Genomic DNA, 27,577 nt, shown 5'->3' on the forward strand with positions numbered 1-27,577 from the left:
CCCTTAACGACCAAGGACGCATATTTACGTCCTTGGCCGGCCCCCTCGATATAACGTGGGGTCACGCGGTGACCCCGCGTCATATCTGGTCGGTCCCTTTAGACGCAGCGTTCAAAGTTGAATGTCGCGTCTAAACCGAAAGTGAAAGCTGCCCGGCTGCTCAGCGGGGCTGATCGAGACCAACGCAGTGAAAATGCGGTGTCCCGATCAGCTGGGACACGAGCGGAGGTCCCTTTACCTGCCTCCGGCGTGTCCCCTCGGCGATTGATTGCTCCAAGTCTGAGATTCAGGCTTGAGCAATCGACCACCGATAACCCTGATCACTGCAAAGCTATGGCTTTGCTGTGAACAGGGTATAAGATCAGTGTATGCAGTGTTATAGGTCCCTATGGGAGCTATAACACTGCAAAAAAAAAAGTTAATACATGTGATTTAACCCTTTCCTTAACCCCTTAAGGATCGGGCGTTTTTCGGTTTTTGCTCTTTCGTTTTTTCCTCCTTACCTTTAAAAAATCATAACTCTTAAAATTTTGCACCTAAAAATCTGTATTATGGCTTATTTTTTGCGCCACCAATTTTACTTTGTGATGATATCAGTCATTTTACCCAAAAATCTACGGCGAAACGGGAAAAAAATAATTGTTTGACAAAATTGAAAAAATACAGCCGTTTTGAAACTTTTGGGGGCTTCCGTTTCTACGTAGTACATTTTTCAGTAAAAAAGACAACTTATCTTTATTCTCTAGGTCCATACGATTAAAATGATCCCCTACTTATATAGGTTTGATTTTGTATTACTTCAGAAATAAATCATAACTACATGCAGGAAAATTTATACGTTTAAAATTGTCATCTTCTGACCCCTATAACTTTTTTTCTGTGTTCAGGGCCCCATTTTTTGCGCTGTGATCTGAAGTTTTTGTATTGATCTGACTTTTTGATCGCTGTTTATTCATCTTTTCATGATATAAAAAAAGACCAAAAATACGCTATTTTGGACTTTGGAATATTTTTGCGCGTACGCAGTTGACCGTGCAGTTTAATTAGCGGTATATATTTTTTTAATTCGGACATTTCCGCACGCGGTGATACCACATGTTTATTTTTGTTTTTATTTACACTGTTCTTTTTATAATAATTCGAAATGCCGGGTGATTCAAACTTTTATTAGGGGAAGGGATAATTCAAAGGGTTAATGATTTTTTTGCACTTTTCTTTTCCAATATTATAGCCCCCATAGGGGGCTATAACATTGCATTTACTGCTCTTTAACACTGTTCAATGCATCTCCATAGGGATGCAGTGATCAGTGTTTTCGGCGATTGATTGCTTCAACCCTGAGATCCAGGCTTGAGCATTCAATCGGCGATCGGACTGCAGGAAGGAAGGTAAGAGACCTTCCTCTTGTAGTACAGCTGTTCGGGATGCCGTGATTTCACCGCGGCGATCCCAAACAGCTCCCTGAGCTAACCGGCACTTTTTACTTTCACCTTTAGCCGCGTGGCTCAGCTTTGAGCGCGAGGCTAAAGGGTTAATAGCGCGCGGCACCGCGATCAGTGCCGCACGCTATTAGCGCCGGGTCCCGGCTTCACTATGACGCCGGGCCCGCCGTGATATGATGCGGGGTCACCGTGGGAACCCGCGTTATATCACGGGAGCGGGACCAAGGACGTGCTCATACGTCCTTGGTCCTTAAGGGGTTAATAAAAGTTCAAATCACCCCCCTTTTCCCATAAAAAAAAAAAACCATGTAAATAAATATAAACATATATGGTATCGCCGCGTGCGTAAATGTCTGAACTATAAAAATTTATCATTAATTAAATCGCACGGTCAATGGCGTACGCGCAAAAAAAAAATCAAATTCCAAAATAACGTATTTTTGGTCACTTTTTATATCATGAAAAAATGAATAAAAAGCGATCAAAAAGTCCAATCAATACAAAAATGGTACCGCTAAAAACTTCAGATCACGGCGCAAAAAATGAGCCCTCATACCGCCCCATACACGGAAAAATAAAAAAAGTTATAGGGGTAAGAAGATGACAATTTTAAACGTATACATTTTCCTGCATGTAGTTATGATTTTTTACAGAAGTGCGACAAAATCAAACCTATATAAGTAGGGGATCATTTTAATTGTATGGACCTACAGAATAAAGATAAGGTGTCATTTTTACCGAAAAATGTACTACGTAGAAACGGAAGCCCCCAAAATTTACAAAATGGCGTTTTGCGCTGTGTGGCCAGACATACTGTGTGTGCAGATTGCCCTGATTGCTGATCAGTGGTTTAGTTGATCAGCACTTTTTGGGGATGTAGGCTTTTTTTTTTTTGCACTTTTGTGGGCATTTGTGGTCTGTGCCACCTGTGACTGTTCTGCACTGTGTGCTCAGACTACAAACACCCCTAGGAAAACAGCAACCAGAGCAATCTGCACATGGGGTACGGTCCGGCCACACAGCGCAGAACAGTCCCTGGTGGCACAGACTGCAAATGGCCCCAAAAACTGTGGAAAAAAAAAAACCTGCATCGCAAAAAAGATGGGAGCAGGCAGAAGTAAGCACTGATGGATCGCAGGTCAGTGGTGTCCAGCTGTTGGCTGTTCGGGCATGCTGGGATTTGTAGTTTTGCAACATCTGGAGGGCCGCACTTTGGAGACCACTGACTTAGACCACCACAGCAGTACAAAAAATGTGTCACTTAAACCAGTGGTCTTGGATGTTGCATAACTACAAATCCCAGCATGTTCTGACAGCCAACAGCTTTCTGGACATGCTGGGAGTTGTAGTTCAGCAACTTAAGGAGGCCCACAGTTTGCAGAAATCACTGCATGGGGACAATCAGCTGTCTAAGACAACTAATGTTACAAAGACAGGATCACTAGGATGGGTATGGGGGGTTATAGTGGTCTTTGGGGATATGTGTGATGTCTTACTGTACCAGAGCTTACACAGCTCTGATATCCTCACAGACTGGAGCGGTGCAAGGCAGTTTTTTTTTCAACTGTCTTTGCTGTGATTGGTCAATCTGGATTGAGTGACCAATCACAGCGATGGGGGGCGGGGGCAGCCGCAGGGAGTCCCGTGACCGATGTCTGAGATGATCAGCTGTCTATATCACTTCACTGTCACAGCGTGTTTACATGCTGTGACAATTTAGCTTTAATTGTCCAAGTACCTGCTGATTAGAATGAGCCGGCTCGTCCTGTGTCGGCAACCAGTTAATTGATTTTGGGACGTCTATAGAATTTTGAGAACGTAACTCTGTAAAAAATTGCTAATTGATTCCAAAGTCTCCAAAATGTCATCCAAAAAAATAAGAAAAATGAGAATTAAAGAGGGATGACGAGATAACTAATACAGATAAAGCAAGTCCTTTATAGAGATCTCTAATGCTTCGCATGACTTTATACATAGTGGGCAAGAGCCTCTTCAGGTTCTGTACAGTACATACAGTGTACCGGAGATACTATATGGAGCCACCTTCACCTAGTCCTGGTGCAGATAATGAGCAGTACAGTACCACATTATTCTGTAGGGAGGCGCTACTAGACAGAAAATCATTGATTCACTTCAATAATGCTGGGGTTTTAGCAGTGAAATGCCCATTAGAACTGGCCGGATCTTTCAGCCATTCACACGAGCCAAGGTTCCAATCTGTTTCTGACATTGTATGTTGAATTTGGTTTCAAGTTACAATGGACCGTGGAACAGCAATGTATGTATTCACCTATTGTAACCTGAGGCCATTGTATCTTAAAGGAAAACTGTCAGCCAGTTCACCCACACTAAACCGTGTGTGAATAGGAGTTCCATACAGGGGTCACTTACTTTTTTTCGTCCACTGGCCGTTGAGTTATGCCCCTGTAAGATTCCTTTCTTCAGTCTATGAGTGGGGCCCCCACTGAAGTTTCTAAGCCTGTCCCCGTTGTTTGCACAACTCCACGTCCTAATGACGTGGAGTCACATGTCTCCTGAGCGCAGCACTCTGTCTGCAGAGCGCATGCGCATAAAGATTTTACCCAGCTCTTCCATCCTGAGAGAGCTCTGCGTACTATTCTCGCTCTGCGCGTGCGTCAGTTCCATTCACAGCATCCAGCAGCTGGGTAAAATCTTCATGCGCATATTCTCTGTAGACGGAGCGCTGCGCTCAGGAGACATGCGACTCCGCATCACTAGGGTGTGGAGTTGAAGATAATGAATATGCAAACAATAGGGGCGGGCTTAGAAACTTCAGTGCGGGAGGCAGGCAGCCGGCAGGGGCCCCGCCTTGAAAGCGAGAGTCATAGACCAAAGAAAGGAACTTTACGGGGGCATAACTTGGCAGCCAGTGGATGAAAAAAGTAAGTGACCCCTGTATGGACTCCTGTTCACCCAGTGTATTGGGTTTAGTGTGGGTGAACTGGCTGACAGTATTCCTTTAAGGGATCACTGAAGGTTAATAAATCAACCCCACAATTTGTCAGTGTTCTTTAGTCTGGGTTCACTTGGTGTATATATATATATATTTTTTTCATGTTTTTGTGTTTTCAGGTGCATGGTAAAATATCTAAATGTACAATCAAGGGGAAAATGATGCATTGTTTAAAGCCAGGCTCACTAGTTTTAAGGAGCTTGTTTAGAGATTGTGGTGTAATTATAGAATTCACCTTTGTTAGGAAGATTTAGGACACCTCCAACACGAATGGTGTATTCAGACGTAGTAGTTGAGGTGCACTACCTGCTGAGTGCTATATGGCAAGAAAACATGTGCTCTTAACCCAACTTGCTACAATTTTGCAGTTTTAAATGAATCTTTTTAGATTCTAGCTGAGGATCTGAAGCAAAACTGTGAATGTTTTTGAAAGAACTGCACCTCATCTACTGCATCTTTTTTTTCTTTTCTTTTGAGGGTGCAGATCTGTAATTTAAAACTTCAGCTTCTTGGTTGACCTGTAAAGTCGTCTTCTTTACAGGTAGCTCCTTGAGGTAGACATCTCTGTGTATTGTAAATGTGCAAATTAAACACAACCAATCTGCTTTTCACAATTCTTTTTTTATTAAAATACAAGTAAAACATTGGCTAACTGATACTTGTTTAAGCACCATACTGTGAAGAGTGTGGGTTCTGGTAGTCTTTATGGCAATTGTGGAGAACATGAGTGAAGAAGCCACCCAATCTGGAGGTGAGTATGAAGGCATCTGCCGAGTGCAGCAATGATGTGACTCCATCCAGGCACCAACAGAGAGCTTGTCTCTTTCAATGGTTCCCTTCATACCCACATCATAGCCACCCCCACCAGTGAGTCTCCTCACCTCTCGGGTCACATTTGGCTCATCATTCATATTCCATTTCCCTGTATACGTTTATGGTAACATCTAGGCTGGCAGAGGAGGAGATCTGTGCAATGAAGCCAGTGTCATGGCCCCTGCTTGCCAATGGCCGTTTGCTGGTGCCTTATATAAAATAGAAGATAAGGAGCAAAGTAGAAAAGTTTTCTATTAAATTGGATAATTATAAAAAAAGATATAAAATGCACATAGGTCAAATAGGTAAACGTCAGCCTGAACGTGAGGAAAACATATGAGTGCTGTGTTGGCGCTGACTTCACCTCTGCTGGAGGCCGCAGCCTAAACTCTTTGCTAAGTATCAAGACACTTTTGGTAATCACAGCATAACAGGTTCAAGTGACATCTAGAAGTTTTATAAAATTGTAAGAAACAAAATACATCATGCGAGCATGCTCCTCGATTTCACAAAGTAGAATTGATTTCTTCCAGTCCCGCACAAATAAAACTAGGTTTCTATGTTTTTTCGCTGGCGACCCCACTGTCTACCCGTGGGCAAGGAATGAAATCCCTGCTGTATTGGTTTGAAGAGATGAAATAGTGGAGCAGTCAGATTTGTGAATAAAGCGCTGACATGTTAGATATGCTGCATTAAGACAATACAGAACATATATATATATATATATATATATATATATATAGTACGGTATGTCAGAAACTGCTGGTGTCGCCAGGCTGAAGAGGCAGCACAAAACAACAAAAAAACACAGAAGCTATATCCCTGGATGGAAACTGTATACACTGAGGTTCTTGTACAGTAAATGCACAAGTTACAATGATCTGCAGTAGTCACATAGAATGAGGCAGCATGGCGCTGTTATCAGTCCCGTATAACATTCACACCTTCATGTTCTGTAATCTGGAATGATGAGCAGGAAAGCCTTACGGGGGGTCCCTGCAAAAGGAGGACTGGGTTCTGCAGGAAAATGTGCACAGCCTGGAGTTGAGTGCCTGGCACGTATACATGTGAGGTCACTCCCGTCTCTGATCGGTCACGGTTTGCTCATTGGCAGCCTTTTTCCTACCCTTTCAGTGGCCGCATGAATGGCTGAGGTATTTATGATAATACTCCGATACTTCCCTCGGCATCTTAATGACTTGAGGGAGTTAATGGACCCCCTTTAGATGCTCATTGCTCTATGATTTACTTTAGTTCTCTATATTTAAGAAAAATGTAGTGAAATCCCATTTATCATCCATCTTACGTTTTACAAAAAAACTTGATGTCCAGCGCCAAGGTTCGTGCAAAACAGATTCTTTAATGCCTAAAATGCCATAGCAGGGGTAATAAGGTGACGCGTTTCAGGTGCGTTAGCACCCTTAATCGTACATAAAATAAAACCACATTTGTCTAGGTATATATAGAGGAAATGACATGGTTATAGACAAATGTGGTTTTATTTTATGTACGATTAAGGGTGCTAATGCACCTGAAACGCGTCACCTTATGACCCCTGCTATGGCATTTTAAGCATTAAAGAATCTGTTTTGCCCGAACCTTGGCGCTGGACATCAAGTTTTTTTGTTTTGCTAAGTGGTGCTGCCTCGCACAGTCCGTGCGCCTGGGGCCCTGGAGGGTGAGCTGAGAATTCCATTACATCCTCTGATCTTACGTTTTAGTATTACAACCCTTCTATGCTCCTAATGTTCTTAATGGCAGGGATGAGCTTTTTAAATCTGTTTGTCATAATGGGGGGGGGGCTAGGGCTATAATTTATTTTAAATTCACTTTGACCATATTGCTAGTTTTAGAACTTTTTCTGGTCTACTACAGTGACCCCTCGATCTACGATGCCCCCGACATACGATCATTTCAGCATACGATCACTCTGAGGCAATCGCATGTTGAAGGCAGCATCAACATACGATGCTTTTGTATGTCGGGGCCATCGCATAAACTGCTATCTGACAGCGCAGACTGCTTCAGCTGCCACCGGATAGCCGTTTACGGTGCCCCGTGTGGTCCGCTGACGATCACTTACCTGTCCTCGGGGCTCCGGCGCGTCCTCTTCGGGATCCCCTGCATCGTCGGCGCTCTCCATCAACGTCCTCACGTCGCTGCGCACGCCGTCCCGTCATCCAATAGGAGCGGCGTGCGTAGCGACGTGATGGCGATGCAGAGCGCGGATGCCGGGGAAGCAGAGGCTTTGCCGGAGCGTCGGGGACGCGGCGACAGCGATGGAGGGCGACATCCATTGCAGCGGTGACGTTCCGGAGCGGCGGGGACACGTGAGTATAACCTCCAATACCAGTGGTCTTCAACCTGTGGACCTCCAGATGTTGCAAAACTACAACACCCAGCATGCCCGGACAGCCGTTGGCTGTCCGAGCATGCTGGGTGTTGTACTTTTGCAACATCTGGAGGTCCGCAGGTTGTAGACCACTGTCCTATACTTTACATTGCACGGATCCCTCAACATGCGATGGTTGCAACAAACGATGGTCCATTTGGAACGGATTACCATCATATGTTGAGGGACCACTGTAATTGGTGACGCTCTGTACAGCTCTGTGGAATATGTTAGAGCTATATAAATAAAGGAATAACTATTATATTGTAGTACACGAGTGACCGACTCTGTGAGCTGTGACTTTAGTGTCCGTGTAATTTGGGTAGCACATCTACTTATTCTTGTTGTTTGTTAAGACAACCTGGAGACTTTAATCTTCAGCTGGATTTGGATCTGAGCAGTCGTTCTACATCTGATGATTTGCACAAACAATCCAGGGTCTTTTTCAAGAATCTCTAGATGTCCCTCACAATGGCACATCCAGCCGTGGCAATAACACCACAAGAAAAGATCGTCCCTACTTTTTAATAAAATGCTCTATGGGGTCAGTTACTGTAAAGCGTCTATGGAGTTTAAATGGCGTATAAATGAAAGCTTACAGAGGTGGATATATATTAGTTGCTTTTGGCATTGTAGCCTAACCGTTGATACAGTACAGAACTGGAGCCCTTTTAATGTTAGCTTCTGTATTGTCGTCTGACGTGATTTTACATATATGAGCCGGGGCCCTTGAGATCCTCTCAGCCCCTTGTGCCGTGCAAGCCCTCAGGACCATCCCAGACCATTAGTGTAGCATTAGTGTTTATTCTCAACATCACCTGTCAGAATGTCGCCTAAAGCTGGTGTGTAATTGGTGCCGGAAATGTCATCTTGTGGGGATCAGAGGACATAGGAGGCATATTTATGGTTGTATACCTAAGGGTTCCATGCGTTAAGTTATTGAGACTCCCACCATCCGTGAACGAAAAAAAATTCCTACCAGTGTGGAGCGTGCAGATCATTGCTCCTGGGAGAGCAGGTTACATCAGTTTTGATGCAGCTGTCCCCTTGTTGAGGTAACTGTGTCATTTGTGGATACCGCAGACTTGTGATAACACAATAAATTATGTTAAAAAAGACAAAAATTAGCTAAACCTGATGAGTGAAACATTGGATTTTCAGTAATAAATACTAGGAGGTGTTGTGCTGCTTCTCCCTCTTTCCTTGATGTCACTTCTTTGCAGAAATGTTTCCAGGAACAAGGAAAGGCCACTGGGCTCTACAACAGCTGTCAGATGTGGGGTTTGTTTGATTTCTGACTTTCCCTTCTTGCTTTTAATTTTCTTGTGAGCTCCTTGACTGTGCAGCTTTTACCACACCCCTGCCTTCCTATGTTCTGCCTATACTGCTGTGTATTGTTGTAGAGGAGAGGGAACAGCGGTTTGAGGTCTGCCAAAGATTCGGGTCACATTGAGGATAGCATCACACATCTGGATTGGGACTTTTTTGCAGTGAACTTTTGTAGTTCGGTTGTTTTCATGTGTTCATTTCCAAAGTCAAATGTCCATATCATAGTGTCAACAAATGTTCCACGACAACTGTACACTGGTGTGTCCTCAGGAGTGATTTCTCTGAGCCCAGCCATGTCATTTTATCAGTTCACACTCTCTTTCCAAATGTCTGTTCCAGCCACTTCCGCACTTCTTGGAGGTTATAAAAGAAAGGTCCTTTTCCCCCAAGGTATACAATTTTTTGTCTTTGTACGATGCACACCCTTTCAAAGGAAACACCGTAGGCAGTGTTGGCATTATTGTCCATGCAGTCTGCCACCACCTGGCACTGTGGGGGGAGGGAGTAATTCTCCCGGAGTTTGTTAGCTGCAGCACATCGGTCTTCTTGGTTTTTGTGTTTCTTTACTTCGTAGGAGCCCACTCCAGGAGCAGCCCAGCCGTCTGAGGGATGAGCCTCATCAATGTAAACCAAAAGGAAGTCGGCTACATTAGAAAACTCCTCCACCATCTTGCTGAAGGCTGGCAGCTGGGTTATGAAGGGGGGTCAGGTTGCTGAACCAAAATTGACAACCAGAGGGCGCTCAGAGCTGGCAAAGTCAAGAAGGCTACATGGTGTCCCTTGTTTGACTGATGTGCTACTTGTTTTCTTGCTGGATACTTGGATGACATTGGAGTTTGGTGCATCTTCACCTAACTTTACCTATAGGGTGAGAGAAGTGAGAAGAATTAATAAAATGTATGGTTAATACAAAACATACTTCATTTGCATTTACTGTTTTGGTGGTGAAACTCTGCAATCATCATACTGCCATCTCTCAACATGTTTCACCACTTCTTAAATAGTGCACAGCCATCTTATATATATAATATATATATATAGTGCACAGTCTCCTGCAAGGTACATTCTTTATGCCAAGTAAAGAATCTCCTTGGCTTGAAAGCAAACACCATAAAGAAAATTGCTGGGTGTGTTGTAGCACCCATGGGCACTATTCAAAGAAGGTGTCTATTAGATGAAATATATGTAAGGGTACATTTACATTTGCCATATGTTCATTGTATACATCAGTCCCATTCATTCCAGTGGACTGAACATAGTTTGTTTGTGCCTACATTCGGTCTATTTCCAAGTGTATACTGTAATTTGCAGGGTACATTGCTTTTACAGGGGTACTCCGGCCCTAAGACCTCTTATCCAAAGGATAGGGGATAAGATATCTGACCGCTGGAGACCCCCGCAATCTTGCATTCAGCACCCACCTCTTTGAGCTGACGTCACACGTGGGGCGGAGTCGGGACGTCACAATACTCCGGCCCCGTGGTCGGCACCTGGCAGTTTGTGAGCTCGCAGCGCGGGACGCCCGCGGTCAGGCATCTTATCCCCTATCCTTTGGATAGGGGGGTAAGATGTCTTCGGGTTGGAGTACCCCTTTAAGTTCCACAAAGAAAAAAGAAAAGTGTATAGTCAGATGTGAACCGAACAAAGTCATGACTCTGTGTTGACAGCCTATTCTGTCAGTATGCTGATGCACCTATCAAAGGTAGAGCACTTGAGAAATGTGAACACGGACTAAAGAGAGGTCTGTGCCATTATGAATGGTCTGTTTTCTTCTATTTGTGACCACTACCTGGTGAGATGTGAGAAATGTTTATCCTCTTGCTTTACTTTTAGTATGCATGTTAGTGGGCTGCAGGCTGATTGTATAACAGACATTAGGGTCTCACCTGGTTGTGACGCAATATTATAGAGTTTGCACTGGTAGTAAAGCAGTTTTTATATGTCCTTCAGGATTTTATTATTAGCTGTAGATAATGTGTTTCTTGTACTTGGCACCAGCTCTTCTGTATATCACGGCTGGGGTCAGATTTGTTGAAACTGCTGATGAGTTTATTAATATTTTACAATTCTTGTTCCCACTTGCAGATAGACAATAAGGATCACAGATATGACAGGGCACGTGTTAAGTAGGTGGTAGGTACAGAGAACTATGTATACGTCTACATTTTTCTATTCCACTGAATATTTATACTGTTTAACACTTTGGGGACACAGGGCGTACACGAACGCCCTCTCCCCCGTCCCCAAATCCTTAAGAACTCGGCATACCTGTACGCCCTGGTCCCCTTAACGGGGTTTAAAGGGGTACTCTACCTCTAGACATTTTATCCGCTAGGATAGGGGATAAGATGTCTGATTGCGGGGTTCCCGCTGCTGGGGACCTCCGAGATCTCTCCTGCAGCACCCCTGTTTCTCATCTGTACAGAGCAAGGATCCCTCTGTGGCTGATGACCGGTGATGCAGGGAACACCTCCTCTCATAGATTTGCATTGAGAGGGTGAGGCGTGACGTCACAAGGGGGCGGAGCCATAACATCACGACAGTCCGTTTCCTGCATTGCCCGTCATCAGCCACAGAGTGATACTCGCTCTGCAGCTGAGAAACAGGGGTACTGCAGGAGAGATTGCAGGGTCCCCAGTGGCGGGACCCCCGCCATCAGACATCTTATCCCCTATCCTTTGGACAGGGGATAAGATGTCCAAGGGCCGAAAAACCTTTTTAACCGTTCTCGCGACCAGAGACCGCTTTAAACCCCCGTGGGTCCTGACTGCTATCAGCAGCCAGGACCAAGGGTTAATGCCGGGCACAGCCGATCGGGCCGATGCCCGGCCTTAACCCTTAACGCGATCAAAGTTGATTGCGGCGGCTAAAACTAAACCAAAAGCATCCCGGCAGCTCAGCGGAGCTGATTGGGACTATCGCGACATAATTGCGATGTCCCGATCAGCTTACTGGACGACAGGAGGGTCCTCACCTGCCTCCTCGTCATCCGATCGGCGATCTGCTGCTCCAAGCCTGCTCAGCAGGCTAGAACAGCTGAGTGCCGAGAACACTGATCAGTGCTATGCTATGGCATAGCATTGATCGATATATGCAATCAGAATTCCATGTTGTAGCCCCCTATGGGGGCTAAAAAAAAAGTGAATAAAAGTTAATTAACCGCTTCCCTATTAAAAGTTTAAATCACCCCCCCTTTTCCCATTTTTTAATCATATAATGTAATAAAAATAATCGTGTGCGTAAATGTCCGAACTATTAAAATATAAGGCTAGCTAAACCGCACAGTCAGTGGCATACACGTAAAAAATTACCAAAGTTCAAAACTGCATTTTTGGTCACCTCATATACCATAAAAATATTAATAAAAAACTATCAAAAAGTCCCATGAAAACAAAAATGTTACTGATAAAAACTATAGACCACGGCGCAAAAAAAATTAGCCCTCATATAGCCCCGTATGCGGGAAGAATAAAAAAGTTATAGGGGTCAGAAGATGACAATTTTAAACATACTAATTTTGGTGCATGTATTTAGGATTTAAGTTTAAATAAAATAGAACCTATATAAATTGGGTATCCTTGTGACCGTATGGACCTACAGAACAAAGATAAGGTGTAATTTTTTTAATGAAAAGTGTACTGCATAGAAACAAGCCCCCAAAGGTTGCAAAATGGCGTTTTCATTTTATTTCATCCTACAAATAATTTTTTTTGTTTCGCCACAGATTGTTATAAAATAAGTAATGTCATTACAAAGTGCAATTGTTACCGCAAAAATAAACCCTTATGTGGCTCTGTAGGTGCAAAATTGAAAATTGGAGGAAAAAACTTAGAGGAAAAAACTAAAGTGCAAAAATGAAAATTGATTTGAGTCCTTAAAGGGATACTCTGCCCCTAGACATCTTATCTCCTATCCAAAGGATACGGGATAAGATGTCTGATTGCGGGGGTCCCGCTGGTGGGGACCCCCGAGACCTCGGCTGCAGATCCTCTCTGTCATTACTGCACAGAGCAAACTCGCTCTTGCGTAATTACGAGCAATACAGGGGTCAGAGCATCGTAACATCACGGCTCCGCCCCCCCCCCCCCCTCCGTGATGTCAAGGCCCGACCCTCAATACAAGTCTATGGGAGTGGGCGTGGTATTCGTCACGACCCCTCCCATAGACTTGCATTAAGGGACGGCTGAGGGGTCGGAGACGTGACGTCAAGATGCTCCGGCCCCTGTATCGCCCGTCATTATGCATTGTGCAGTAATAACAGAGGGGTGCGGCAGCGGAGATCCCGGGGGTCCGGCGATAAGACATCTTATCCCCTATTCTTTGGATAGGAGATAAGATGTATAGGGGCAGAGTACCCCCTTAAAGGTGAAAATGGGCTGAGTCCTTAAAGGGGTATTACCGTGGAAAACTTTCTTTTTTTTTTATCAACTGGTGTCTGAAAGTTAAACAGATTTGTAAATTACTTCTATTAAAAAAATCTTAATCCTTCCAGTACTTGTTAGGGGCTGTATACTACAGAGGAAATGTTTATCTTTTTGGATTTCTCTTATGTCACGACCACAGTGCTCTCTGCTGACCTCTGCTGTCCAGTTTAGGAACTGTCCAGAGCAGCATATGTTTGCTATGTGGATTTTCTCCTGCTCTGAACAGTTCCTAAAATGAACAGCAGAGGTCAGCAGAGAGCACTGTGGTCGTGACATAAGAGAAATCCAAAAAGATAAATATTTCCTCTTTAGTATACAGCCGCTAATAAATACTGGCAGCATTAAGATTTTTTAATAGAAGTAATTTACAAATCTATTAAACTTTCTGGCACCAGTTGATTTAAAAAAAATAATAATAAAGTACCCACGGTAGTACCACTTTAAGGGGTTAAGGGTTGAGCTTTAATCTTTTTTGCTGTTCTATTTGCTGATTTGTAGCTTTTAGGTTATTTTAATTCCTTTTTAGAATGTGCCTATACTCTTTAAATTAAAGATGATGAAAGTAAATTATTGCAGCCATAGTGAACATTATACAAGTGAAATTTAATGTTGTCAATTTAATGATGTCAGACCTTTTAACGTATAAAAAAGTCAGCCTATATTCGGATGAAAAAAAAATATTTTATCTAGGCATGATCTTTGTTTGGAACAAATATACAAGGTAAAGAGGGTCTTGGGAGGCGCTGCTGCATAATTTTTATATACATGACCACAGATGTTGTACAGGACAAATCAAAATCATTTAAACGTAACAACGGGGCAACAAGTTTCGGCACAGGTTCGTGCCTTCCTCAGGTCCACAGAGCTTTATGTTGTCTACAGCTGCTGACAACCAACTAAAGTTTTCTCTGCTTTCAAGTGCTGAGGAAATGTAGCCTTTTTATTCTGGTGTACCTGATGAAGGCACATGACTGATCCAAAATGCGTTGTTACGTATAAAGTCAATTTGTCCTGTGGTCATGTATATACTGGTTATGCAGCAGTGCCTTCCAAAGGAGTCTTATCCCTACCTCATATATTCGCTATATTTCTCTACTTCTGTATGTCATTGGATTGGGGCAGAGTGCAGCAGCTTGATTTTTGATTACGCCTACCGTAGCTTTGTGCCTATTTATAGCGCAACTCTAGAAGGTGAGTATACCACATAGGTGTGGTGGTGTGGTTTCAAACCAGTCAGGAATCTACACAAGGGAGCTCCCCTTTCTCTTTCTCTTTTCCAATTTAGTATTTTTGTTTTAACCCCTTAACGACAATGGACGTAAATGTACGTCATGGTGCCGTGGTACTTAACACACCATGACGTACATTTACGTGCCGCCATGACCGCAAGCACTGGACCGGTGCTCGCATCATGCACGGCAGGTTCCGGCTGCTATCATCAGCCAGGGACCCGCCGGTAACGGTGGACATCCGCGATCACGTGGATGTCCGCCGTTAACCCCTCAGATGCCGTGATCAATACAGATTATGGCATCTGCGGCAGTGCGGTACTTTGAATGGATGATGGGGTCGCCCGCTGTGCTGCCGCGGGGATCTGATCATCCAGCATGGCAGCCGAAGGTCCCCTCACCTGGCTCCGGCTGTCTCCCGGGTCTTCTGCTCTGGTCGGAGATCGAGCAGATCAGAGCAGAAGATCACCGATAATACTGAAAACTGAAACCTTCCAAAATTTGCTAAATTGTGGTTTTCTTTTAAATTTTCCCACATAAATAATATTTGTTTGGTTGCGCCGTACATTTTGTGGTAAAATAAGTGATGTAGTTACAAAGTACAATTGGTGACGCAAAAAACAAGCCCTCACATGGGTCTGTGGATGGAAATAGAAGAGAGTTATGATTTTTAGAAGGCGAGGAGGAAAAAACGAAAATGCAAAAATAAGATTGGTCTGGTCCTTAAGGCCAAAATGGGCCTGGTCCTTAAGGGGACAAACAACATTTGGAGAACGTCCCTAGACACATTGTACACCCTTCACTTTGGGCCTTTGATCTTGTTTGGCGAATGTCAACAACTTTAATTACCAATATGGAGTACATATGTTTTACCAACATTTATCAAATATGTATGACCTTGTTAAAACATCACCTCTTAGTGAATTCTATGGCAAAGCGTGAAAATATGCAGGTCTTTATGAAGTTATATAGCCTTCAAGTCATTGTATTTCTTTGAAACCTAGGTAAGTATGAGACTAACAGATGGTTTGATAACTGTTAACAATGGCTATCTACTTTATGTTCCCAGCAACTAGAAGAGAAAGGCCATGGGTCATAGAAAGCATAGCCTGCAGTGATATTACACAATATTTACAGAAAAACAAAGTTTTCACTTTTGAACAAAAGTATTTTCACAGCTTAGCAGAGAGCTTGAAATCTATAAAATATATATACCGTATTTTTCGCCCTATAAGACGCACCCAATTTTAAAGGTGCAAAATCTAGAAAAAAAAGATTCTGAACCCAACAGTGATCTTCAACCTGCGGACCTCCAGATGTTGCAAAACTACAACTCCCAGCATGCCCGGACAGCCAACGGCTGTCCGGGCATGCTGGGAGTTGTAGTTTTGCAACATCTGGAGGTCCGCAGGTTGAAGACCACTGGTATAGGAGGTAATACTCAAGTGTCCCCGCCGCTCCGGACCCGTCACTGCTGCCCTGGATGTCGCTCCATCGCTGTCGCTGCGTCCCCGTGGTGTCCCCGACGCTCCGGACGTCTTCTTCCCCGGGATCCACACTCTCCATCGCCGTCATCACGTCGCTAGGCACGCCGTTCCTATTGGATGACGGGACGGCGTGCGCGACGACGTGATGACGTCGAAGGAGATCGCCGGCCATGCAGGTGATCCCGGCACGGAGCAGACACCGAGGAGGCAGGTAAGGTCCCTCCCGGTGTCGTGTAAGCTGTTCAGGACGCCGCGATTTCACCCTGGCGGTCACGAACAGCCCGGTTAGTGTCACTTTCGCTTCAGACGCGGCGGTCAGCTTTGATCGCCGCGTCTAAAGGGTTAATACATGGCATCACCGCGATCGGTGATGTCCTGTATTAGCTGCGGGTCCCAGGCCGTTGATGGCCGCAGGGACCGCAGCGATAGGTGTGTATTCGCCGTATAAGACGCAACAACTCCCCCATTCCCCCCCCCCAGTTTTGGGGAAGAAAACGTGCGTCTTATACGGCGAAAAATACGGTAGTCATTTGAAACTGTTAACCAGCAGAATTCAGAATGCAGCTCTGAGTGTGACTGAATCTAGACATGATGTAGCGCAAGAGCAATGCAATGTAAGTAGTGAGGTGGTTATATGTGGATGTAACGTGTGAAATTTGGTTCAAAAACTGAGCTATGCTTTGTGACATTGGAACTGGAGCTGCTGGACATACTTCATTACCACCTACTAAACCTAAAGAAAGATGTAATGTACTGTAGAGAATTATATTCCATCCCACATGAGATTAGGTTTCCAGCCTGTGATATGAGAATGGGTGCAAGGGCTTATAGTGACAGAAAAGCTTCTGTCACACAATAGGTTAATATTTATTACTGAAATCAAGCCAGAAATATCTGCTAATAAATTCACATCATTAGTAAGGAAGACAAGCCCCTTAAATATGCCTGTGCACCTGGCTTCTCCCCGTTCCAGCACAAGGTCAGACGGTGGAGGAGATGAAGGCACCACTGATAAATGTAGAGCACATGGGAAGGGAAAATCTATGCTGGAATTACACACTAAAGGGGTAAACACCGGATAACACTGACATGAAAGAGTATTTAAGAATTATAGTTGACTGTAAACTTAACTAACAACCAGTATCGGACATAGGTGACACATCTGATGACAAAACCAATATGATCATAATAAGGGGCATAGATGAGTATGTTGTTTCTACCACTTTACACATCACTGGTATAAACAATGGACATATTATGGACACAAGAAAAAGTAATAGGGCTGAAGTGGGTTCAACCAGGTAACCAGAGTAGCAAAATGAATGGGTGGACTACAGCACCCAGAAGGGTTATCTAAATTAGCCTTATTTAGTTTGAGAAAACCACAAATGAGGGGGTGACCTAATAACAAGCTAGAAATTTTATCAGGGATCAACATAGTAACATTCTGCATAGTAACAGACCTCTGAATGTCTGCACGGAAACTTTCATGTGGACACTCCGGTGACTGCGGGCGCTGGAATTACAGGCCTGTGCATTCCGTGTGGAGTCCGCAGAAAGAATGAACAGGTTCATTCTTTCTGCAGACATCGAAGTTGGAAATTCCATGGAGGAAACCTCTGGCACAGAAATTCTGCCGTGTGCACAGCAAATCAGAATCCCATTTGATTCAACAGGACTCTGCTGCAGTGGAATTTCAAGCTGCGGAATTCTGTATGGAAATTCTAACATTTGAACGTAACTTGTATGTCGATTTTCTGTCACTCTTCAACTAGTACAGATGCCAGTTACTTGTCTGAAGCATGTGGTGGGATTCTACCCCTGCTCTTAATCTCAAGTCCCCCACACAGGCACATTTCTATAAAAATAAAACAAAAATTATGTTGCTGCGCATTATGTTAAATAAAATAAAAAAAGGACAATCAAGCCATACTTGTTCCCCGCTGTGCACTGTTTTTTCTGGCTTCCGAGTTGGAGTCAGAACAGGAGCTTCCCACTCAGCCAGTAACCTTAGGTCCTGCTCCAACTCTCCAATCCAGAAGAAACAGTGAACAGCAGAGGACCAAGGTAAGTATGGCTGGTTTCTCACACCCAGATAAGTATGGCCAGCAACATAATTTTTTTAATTTTGCCTGGATACCTCTTTAATAATAAGCATGGAGGCAGGGCTTGCCACCTCGGATAGGCCTCAATTTCTTGATTCTCAGCTCAAGGTCCAATGAACTGAGCATTTTGGATAAGAGCGTTGTCAGATAGCGTCATCTGGAAACAAAGTCTGGCCTTTATGGTAGAGTTGGTCACTTATATCCGACATTTCTGGGCTGTTATTTTATCTTTGAGGGCAGCTGTTGGACCCAAAGTGTCAGTGTTAATCCTTACTGGATCTTGAAAAATGTGTTTTGTCTTATATTATCTTCAAAAGAGTTGGAGGAGGTACGATGGTCTTCTAGATCAGTTCCAAGGTACATTGGGGGAGATTTATCAAAACCTGTGCAAAGAAAAGGTTGCCTAGTTGCCCATAGCAACCAATCAGATCGCTTCTTTCATTTTTAACAATGCCTGTGAAAAATGAAAGAAGCGATCTGATAGGTTGCTATGGGCAACTGGGCAACGTTTCCTCTGGACAGGTTTTGATAAATCTCCCCCATTATCCATATTGTGGTAACCTCTACATACAACCAAGCTCCTCCAGTTGTAACTATATATATAAACTAAGGGCCTTATTTGCTAGAAGTTGTAGAATTACTTTGTTAGTAATGAGTTTTATAGGGAAATCAACTTTTTTAAATGGTTGCAAGGTCTGAAGTGGAAAAATTCACTTCTGGGAGGCAATTGAATTTACAAAAACTTGTGGGTAGTCATGGCAAGAATAGTCATGTTTACATATAAAGAATATGTATGATGAATGTACATGTGTGTGTGAGTCCTCAGTCCTGTGGTTTGAACCCTGGACCACACTGTAGAGTTGTTGCTGTTTCTGGCCTGTTCAGCATGTGTCTTTATCTGAAGTCCAACAGGCTGCATTTATTTACAGTGCATCCGTGTAGACATCTGTTTTACCCATCTGTTGTTATACAGTCAGATCTATCTTTTTGAAGAGCGTCATTGATTTGTTCTGTGCTTTCCTATTGTTATGTTTATGTTTCTCACATGACCTTAGTATAAGCTATGTCCTTTGCAGAGCAGGTTCAACGTATGGCAGCAGGACTACAAACCCAGTCATTTATCTTTATTTTATTTCCTTGTTTGATTATCATTGGTCACAGGTCTACATGGAAAGTGCAGACGCTCGGTTGTTTTTTTTTTTTTTTTTTTTCTTGGATGATGACTCTTTTTAGTTCTCTTTCCCACTCTTTTGAGGGTTTGACTGATGTAACAGCTCCCCAGGTCCTGGGTTAATGGATGAACTCCCAGCTCTGTCCAGTGTGACTCAGTCATCAGCTGCTCGCTTTCTGACCTCAGAGCATGGCCAAACCATTTCCATCTGACTCTTCTTTCTTGGCTTGTGAGCGACGCTCTGTTCTCACGCTTCACACGGGCTTTGGAAAACTTTTGTGAGAAAAGCACTTAAAATTTTACGGTATCGTAAACACCAAAGCCATTGGCACTCACCATTTCATGCTCATTTTTTCCTGCTTATGCAATGTTTTCCTGTATCCTGATTCAGGGGTGTGGAAATTTTATAAACTACTTGTCCACGGGACTAAAACAGAGCAAATTCTACTTGTCCCTCATGACGATCCACTTGTCCGGACCAATTTTCTCTCTTACACTAATTGTTTCCTCCTCACCTTATAATAGCCATAACTACCTACTATAATGATACCTTTTAATTTTTCAATAACATTCTACAAAAAAGCCTTGTGGTTGAGCAAACATGTTGCTTTTGATACTTTAGACCGACCTGATTGCAGCAATACCAGATTTGCATAGTTTCCGTCCTATTTTAATAATTTAAAAAAAATTCAGAACTTTTTCTACATTTTTTAATTGCCATTTTTTACCCATGTAGCTTTATTTATTAATGTTTCTTTCCCCCCGCATACCATGCGACATAACCTGTTTTTTGTATCGGTAACATTTTGGTATTGATCGGACTTTTTAATTGCTTTTTTCCTGGGAGTTTATAAAAATTGCAATTCTGTGGTTTGGTATTATTATTATTTTTTTTACATTTACGTCATTTACCGTATGGGATACATAATGTTATATTTTAATAGTTTGTACAATTACCCACGCAGTGATACTAAATATGTTTATTTTTATTATGTTTACATGTTTTCATATAGGAAAAGGGGGCGATTTGAACTTTTAACATGGAAGGGGTTAATGTGTGTCTTTTAAACTTTTATTAAAACTTTTTTTCTTCTTTTTTAACACTTTATTAGACTTTTAGGAGGAATCATTAGATTCCTCATACAGATCAAAAGAGTTCTATTATTGATCTGTGCGCTATGCGATCCATTGATAGAGCCTGGCTGAACTAGGCTCTATCAATGACCGAGTCACAGACACCAGGGAAGCAGAGTCAAGCCCTCCAGCTTCCTTAATAGTGGATCCCATTCCCCCCAATCCGCCCCCCACCCGCGATCACGCTGCTGGGGGTGATCCACCCCACTGGCCCACCAGGGAACATTCACATGTCCCTTTAGATGCCTTTGACAGCGGCGATCTAAAGAGTTAATAGCCAGCCGCGGCGATCGCCGCATGCTGGCTATCAGTGGCTGCCCCCGGCTACTGAGAACAGCCGGGGGCTGCAATGTATGGAGCGGGCAGGAGCCGGGAGCCCGCTCCATACAGACTGCTGAGTGCCGCCATGCTTGTCAGGTCTGGCCCTGCTTGCCCGAAGCCGGGCTAAGGGCTGGAAAAATTCACCTGCCCGGCGCCTGGAACTGCATGTCCCGGGTGTCGGGCAATAGGAATTCCACATCCCTGTGATTGTATTTGGCTTAACGTCTAGGACACCACTTAGTATTATACGGCAGACCCTCTTCTCGTCAGTTTTTAAATTTCTTCCTGCAATTAATGTCCTATTGATCATTGCTTTGCAACTGCAGCAAATGTGTAATAACGCCTACTTTGTAATAATTGAACTGGGAAGGCTTGGATCATACTTTTGTATTTATTAATTTTTTTGCAGGATTCTAATAGGCAGAGACAAATATGAAAGAATTTATCACTCATTGACTGGTCTGATTTATGCATAATGTGAATGTGAACAGCAAATTGGAATAGGTAGTGGAAAATATTTTATACTCATCCATTTTTATTGATCTAAGGCTATGTTTACATTGCCGTTGTGCTTTATTCCGCTCTGGGTCCCTTCATTTTTTTTTTGGTTTTTATGTGCTGGACAACCCCAACGGGTCAGAGCACAAAAGAATCCACTGGGTCCTGACGGATCTCATTGACCTGAATGTGGTCTATGTGCGATAGTCTGCCTGAGAAAATTTTTTTTTTTTTTTTCTCCTCTAAACTCCAGTTGTTACAATTTTAGTGGATCCCAACAGCTCTGCCATTTATACCATTGTCAGCTGGGAGATCGTGAACCAAATTAATGGTGGTATGTGTTTCTTTAAGAGAAAATAGGCTGACTAAACTTTTTCCATAACTGCTGTTCTTTCACTTAAAAGACAATTGACTTTGAGGCATAGAGAAGTGAAGCCAAAAGTTTTCTTTCTTTCAAGTAGCGCTCCAAGTTTCACAGCCCTGTACAGTAACCAGTCTTGTACTGCCAGAGAGCTGAGGTTTCTTCTCATTGACTTCAGCAGCTTTTAAGTCATTTATGCTTCTCGTCCCAGTCTTGGATGACCCTTTGTTCGTGTCTTCCGTGTCGTCAGTGTTGACTCGCTGGGTGCCTAGAAGTCTTGTGCCTTTTTATATATCTTTTTTTTCCTTTAGTTGATTAATGTATATTCCATACTGTTGGCAATCTAAATTTCCAGGCAGCGACCAAGAAAGTCTAAACTGGAGTGGTGATCATAACCTGGAGCTACTGGTGTTTGTTCAGAGACCACAGAATGAACTGGAAATATTTCCTCTGTACCAGAAAAACACCTGTATAATTTCTCTGAGATTTATAAATATGTTCTACAAGTGCCAAGCTGCTGGTTCCTTTGCATCTATAACAGAACGGAAACCAAACTCAAAACAGCTCTCTGGTAACAGTGTGTTCCCAAGCTTAGACACCGAGCCACATGTTCTCTTTATCAGCCGGGCATTTAGCCTTCTTTTTTTTTTTTTTTTTTGCATAGAAGTCTTGGGCTTTTTTTTTTTTTTTGCTTTGCACACACATTCAGCAATAATGCAAAGCAGACGGATCTGCCCAAGGGAAACTCTTGTACAGCTGGCTGGTTCACCATGGTTTTAGTCATTCCCTGGAGAAAACTCTGGATCTCACCCGTTAATGAATGCCAAGAGATTACTGGAGAACACGAGAAAAATGAACTTAAAGGGGGAGAAAAAAACTTGCACCTCCACCCATTGCATTTGCACCAAGTTATGGTCATATGTTATTTTCCCTTATTCAGCAATAATGTGGTAAAAAAAATTTAAAGTAAACTACAAGAAAAAAATAATATAGAAATCACAGATTCCAGAGTGGCAAGCATTAGACTTGGCGTGGTAAAATGCATTATCTATTTATCCTTCCTCTTCCAGGTTACTCAAGGAAAATAACTAAAAGCTGCACCGTCTTTTTCTACCAGTAGGTGCGCTCAACAGCTCTACATAACAACGCAAGCCTCCCACGCGTGGCATCGCAGCATGGGTTGGAGACCTATGACGTTGGCATGTGTTTTATGCCAGATCAGTTTGCAATATTAATCCTCCACCTCCGTGGTGTTTCACCGGACACTCTGCGCATGGTCTCTGATTGAATGAGCTGTGTGTGTGCCAGTGAGAGGCATGCAGTCTAATAAAGCCTCTTTGGCACACGTTGTACAGCTCAGCTGCGCGATAGGACTCGGAGAGACGGACGCCAGAAGTCCGACGGTATAAAAGGGAACTTTCCTGAGAACTTTACAGTATGCACCAGAGACATGTAGAGATGATTACTGATGTAACGGTCAACCTAAATATTCAACAAATATGTTGCAGGGGTGGGAAATGAAGGAATAACAAGTGGCCAATGGTGTTCCCAGAGGCTTTGTATCATATATGACCTGCATTACACAGACTGGCTGCTCTAGATCACCTTCTTTTTATAATATTACCTGCATTATACAGACTGGCTGCTCTAGATCACCTTCTTTTTATAATATTACCTGCATTACACAGACTGGCTTCTCTAGATCACCTTCTTTTTATAATATTACCTGCATTATACAGACTGGCTGCTCTAGATCACCTTCTTTTTATAATATTACCTGCATTACACAGACTGGCTGCTCTAGATCACCTTCTTTTTATAATATTACCTGCATTATACAGACTGGCTGCTCTAGATCACCTTCTTTTTATAATATTACCTGCATTACACAGACCGGCTGCTCTAGATCACCTTCTTTTTATAATATTACCTGCATTATACAGACTGGCTGCTCTAGATCACCTTCTTTTTATAATATTACCTGCATTACACAGACCGGCTGCTCTAGATCACCTTCTTTTTATAATATTACCTGCATTATACAGACCGGCTGCTCTAGATCTCCTTTTTATAATATTACCTGCATTATACAGACTGGCTGCTCTAGATCACCTTCTTTTTTATAATATTACCTGCATTATACAGACTGGCTTCTCTAGATCACCTTCTTTTTATAATATTACCTGCATTATACAGACCGGCTGCTCTAGATCACCTTCTTTTTATAATATTACCTGCATTATACAGACTGGCGGCTCTAGATCACCTTCTTTTTATAATATTACCTGCATTACACAGACTGGCTTCTCTAGATCACCTTCTTTTTATAATATTACCTGCATTACACAGACTGGCTGCTCTAGATCACCTTCTTTTTATAATATTACCTGCATTACACAGACTGGCTGCTCTAGATCACCTTCTTTTTATAATATTACCTGCATTACACAGACTGGCTGCTCTAGAACACCTTCTTTTTATAATATTACCTGCATTATACAGACCGGCTGCTCTAGATCACCTTCTTTTTATAATATTACCTGCATTATACAGACTGGCGGCTCTAGATCACCTTCTTTTTATAATATTACCTGCATTATACAGACCGGCTGCTCTAGATCACCTTCTTTTTATAATATTACCTGCATTACACAGACTGGCTGCTCTAGATCACCTTCTTTTTATAATATTTCCTGCATTATACAGACCGGATGCTCTATATAAACATTATTATATAGACCGCTGCTTTATACCATTACCTGCATTACACAGACTGGCTTCTCTAGATCACCTTCTTTTTATAATATTACCTGCATTACACAGACTGGCTGCTCTAGATCACCTTCTTTTTATAATATTACCTGCATTATACAGACTGGCTTCTCTAGATCACCTTCTTTTTATAATATTACCTGCATTATACAGACCGGCTGCTCTAGATCACCTTCTTTTTATAATATTACCTGCATTATACAGACTGGCTTCTCTAGATCACCTTCTTTTTATAATATTACCTGCATTACACAGACTGGCTGCTCTAGATCACCTTCTTTTTATAATATTACCTGCATTACACAGACTGGCTGCTCTAGATCACCTTCTTTTTATAATATTTCCTGCATTATACAGACCGGCTGCTCTAGATCACCTTCTTTTTATAATATTTCCTGCATTATACAGACCGGCTGCTCTATATAAACATTATTATATAGACCGCTGCTTTATACCATTACCTGCATTATACAGACTTGCTGCTGCATATCACTTGCATTATACACATCGGCTGCTTTATATCACCAGCATTATATAGACTTGCTTCTCTATATAACTTGTATTATACACACTGGCTGCTTTATATCACCAGCATTATATAGGCTTGCTGCTCTATATAACTTGTATTATACACACAGGCTGCTTTATTGTCTATTCGACATGAGTTTATTGTTTTTCACTGATCTTTCTGTATTTGTCATTCACTAGCTCAAGGAGCAAACTAACTATAGTAGCCAGTATGATGTTACATAAAAGTTCATAATAAACAAACAAGACCAAAAATGAGACCCCACCAGCGAATTTACTCCTGGAGGTTGTCTAATCCTGTCTTAAAGGGTGTTAGATTAGTATCCTGCATACGTTTACCTTCCTGTAATGCAGTTACTTGTCTGCACCATGAGATTCACCAGTCGTCTAGGAACCGTCCTGCTGCTGCTCTATTATTATAATTATAATAGGACAGACATGTTCTGGGGCAATGAAATTCCTTGTATAATGCTCCAGTCTTTTCAGGAATGATTGGCCAAGCATGTGTGCTACCAGCAGAGGGCAGTATTGAGACTTTATGCCCCTGGTGCCAGCTACAGGTGATATAGGCAAAAGGATTATTGTTGATATCAGCTCACAACTCCCTAGACCTTTAACCTTCAAGATTAACACCAGGATCCAGCAAGAAGCGGTTATCAGTACAATTTTCAGCACCTCTTAATAAGTAGTATTAGCTCCCACAATGGAATATCTAAGAATTGCTCATTTTTCTAGCTACTTATTATGCAGAAAATCCTTTTAACCTGTGAACGACACGTTTGACGAGTGCCAAAACGTGGCCCCAGCTGCTTTGTACTGCTCACACTGTGTGCATTTCCCAAGTCAAGACTTCAGCAACACTTTCCAGCGATTGCAGTGCAGCTCATTGTCTTTAGTGTTTAGAAACACTAGACCCACATGGTGCTGCCTCTGCTGAGGTTTACATGACAGCGGGAGCCATGAACAGATCAGCAGAAAGTGTACAGAACTGACCGAGCTCAGGCACCGAAAAAAGAGATAAGAAGCCTTTGAGCTCTGGTATGGTTATAGGGTAACATCATCTGTTATATTATATAAACAGCACATTCCCAGAGGCGCAATGATCTGCATGTTACGCTTAATAGCCTGAGGAATGTACAATCCCTACAGATTCATACCAGGGCAATAGGTTCACATGGTTGTGGCAACATTGTCCCAGGAGAAGGATTAATGTGCATAAAAAACTCAAAACATTTACCTTTCGATTAGATCATCCTAAAGCTCTCAGGTCACTAAACTGTGAAACTATCTCTTCTTGTAAATCAGTATGAACAACATAACAATAAAAACTTTCAAAACAAACCCGTCTATAAATTATCTCTCATAATTATTAATCAATAACTACATGTTCCAGACATGAAGTCTCCTGACATTCTCTATACACCAGCTCAAAACTCACAGACGAAAACCTGGGGTTAGCTGTAAATGAACGTTGCCTTTAAAAGTGGCGGCAGTCATACCTGCTTGTAGGCATCCAATAGGAAGCTGTTCCAAACACAGCGCAGACCTTCTGGGGTGAGCATCCGGCGCCATTGACTCTGGCTGGATTTGGAGCGGTTGAGTTGCAGGAGCACGTGTTTTACCAACACAACAGAGTCGTACAGAGCCAAGAACAGACAGTTAGACACAAACCCGGGCAGGATCTGCAGAGTGATCAGCAGGTCTACACTCAGCAGACCCATCGCTACCACCAGCCTGGTGCCTACTACCTCTGCCCTCAAAGATGCCCCTGTCTAGTTGCTTTCTTCATTCAGCTGGTGCAGACAGGATAAGAGCCTTCACTGATGATCCTTTGTAATTGTTGTCTTTTACTATGAATGAAATTGGTTGCAACTGGGAAGTTGTACTGTGCTAAACAGGTGTCTGCACTACTGCTGTACTTACAGAGGAGCGTCAGGCAGCTGCTGCTTAACTTCAGCTGGTCCCTGTCATTGCTTGTGAATTAAAAAAAAGTTTGGGAAGTTTGAAGGACCAGGTTTTTTTTTCCTCCAGCCGGAATAATCTGAAGTGCTCTTTCTCCCCCACTACCTCTGGCTCCCTCTGCCTCTCTCTCTGTCTCTGTGTCTCTCAGCTATCTCTTTTTGTCCCCAGATTTCCCCTCTGGCTCCCTCCCCTTTCTGTGTAGCCCTTTTTATACAGTCCCAGGCTAATTGCTGCAATAAGAGAAATGAAAAACCCTAATCTTGCCTGTGATCTGTTCTTTGACGTCAGGGTAGGAGAGGGCATTAGTTTGGCTGGGGATGCTCTGAATAGGAATAGAGCCGCTCAAAAAAACTTTGCAGGGCGGGACTTTGTTATTAAAGGAGAGGATAAAACTAACTCCTCCCTTCATCCATCTCCTAGCTTCTCACAACTTCTCAGGCAGTCTGGCATGCTACTACCTGATGACCAGAGCCTGAAGAGATTTATCTATGTGTCCGTCAGAACTCCTGAACTGTGCACCTTGAACACTCGTATACCTGCCAACTGTATCGTGTGCTCCACTCCACGGGTAACACAGCTGGAGCACAGGCTGATCACTAATCCAATCCTTCCTGCATATTCCCTGCCCCTCACTT

At 42.9% G+C, this 27,577-nt stretch overlaps 1 protein-coding gene across 1 annotated transcript; it reads right to left on the reverse strand.

The window, feature by feature from the left end:
• Nucleotides 1–7,687: 7,687 nt before the first annotated feature.
• DIO2 (iodothyronine deiodinase 2) lies at nucleotides 7,688–27,235 on the reverse strand. Its single transcript, XM_056546714.1, has 2 exons — nucleotides 26,480–27,235; nucleotides 7,688–9,811 (listed from the first exon to the last, which is right to left on the reverse strand). The coding sequence occupies exons 1-2, from the start codon at nucleotides 26,699–26,701 to the stop codon at nucleotides 9,260–9,262; spliced, it is 774 nt and encodes a 257-aa protein (XP_056402689.1). The 5' UTR covers nucleotides 26,702–27,235; the 3' UTR covers nucleotides 7,688–9,259.
• Nucleotides 27,236–27,577: the final 342 nt, after the last annotated feature.

This window comes from Hyla sarda, chromosome 11, assembly GCF_029499605.1.
Source record: "Hyla sarda isolate aHylSar1 chromosome 11, aHylSar1.hap1, whole genome shotgun sequence".
In the NCBI taxonomy this organism is placed as follows: Eukaryota; Metazoa; Chordata; class Amphibia; order Anura; family Hylidae; genus Hyla; species Hyla sarda.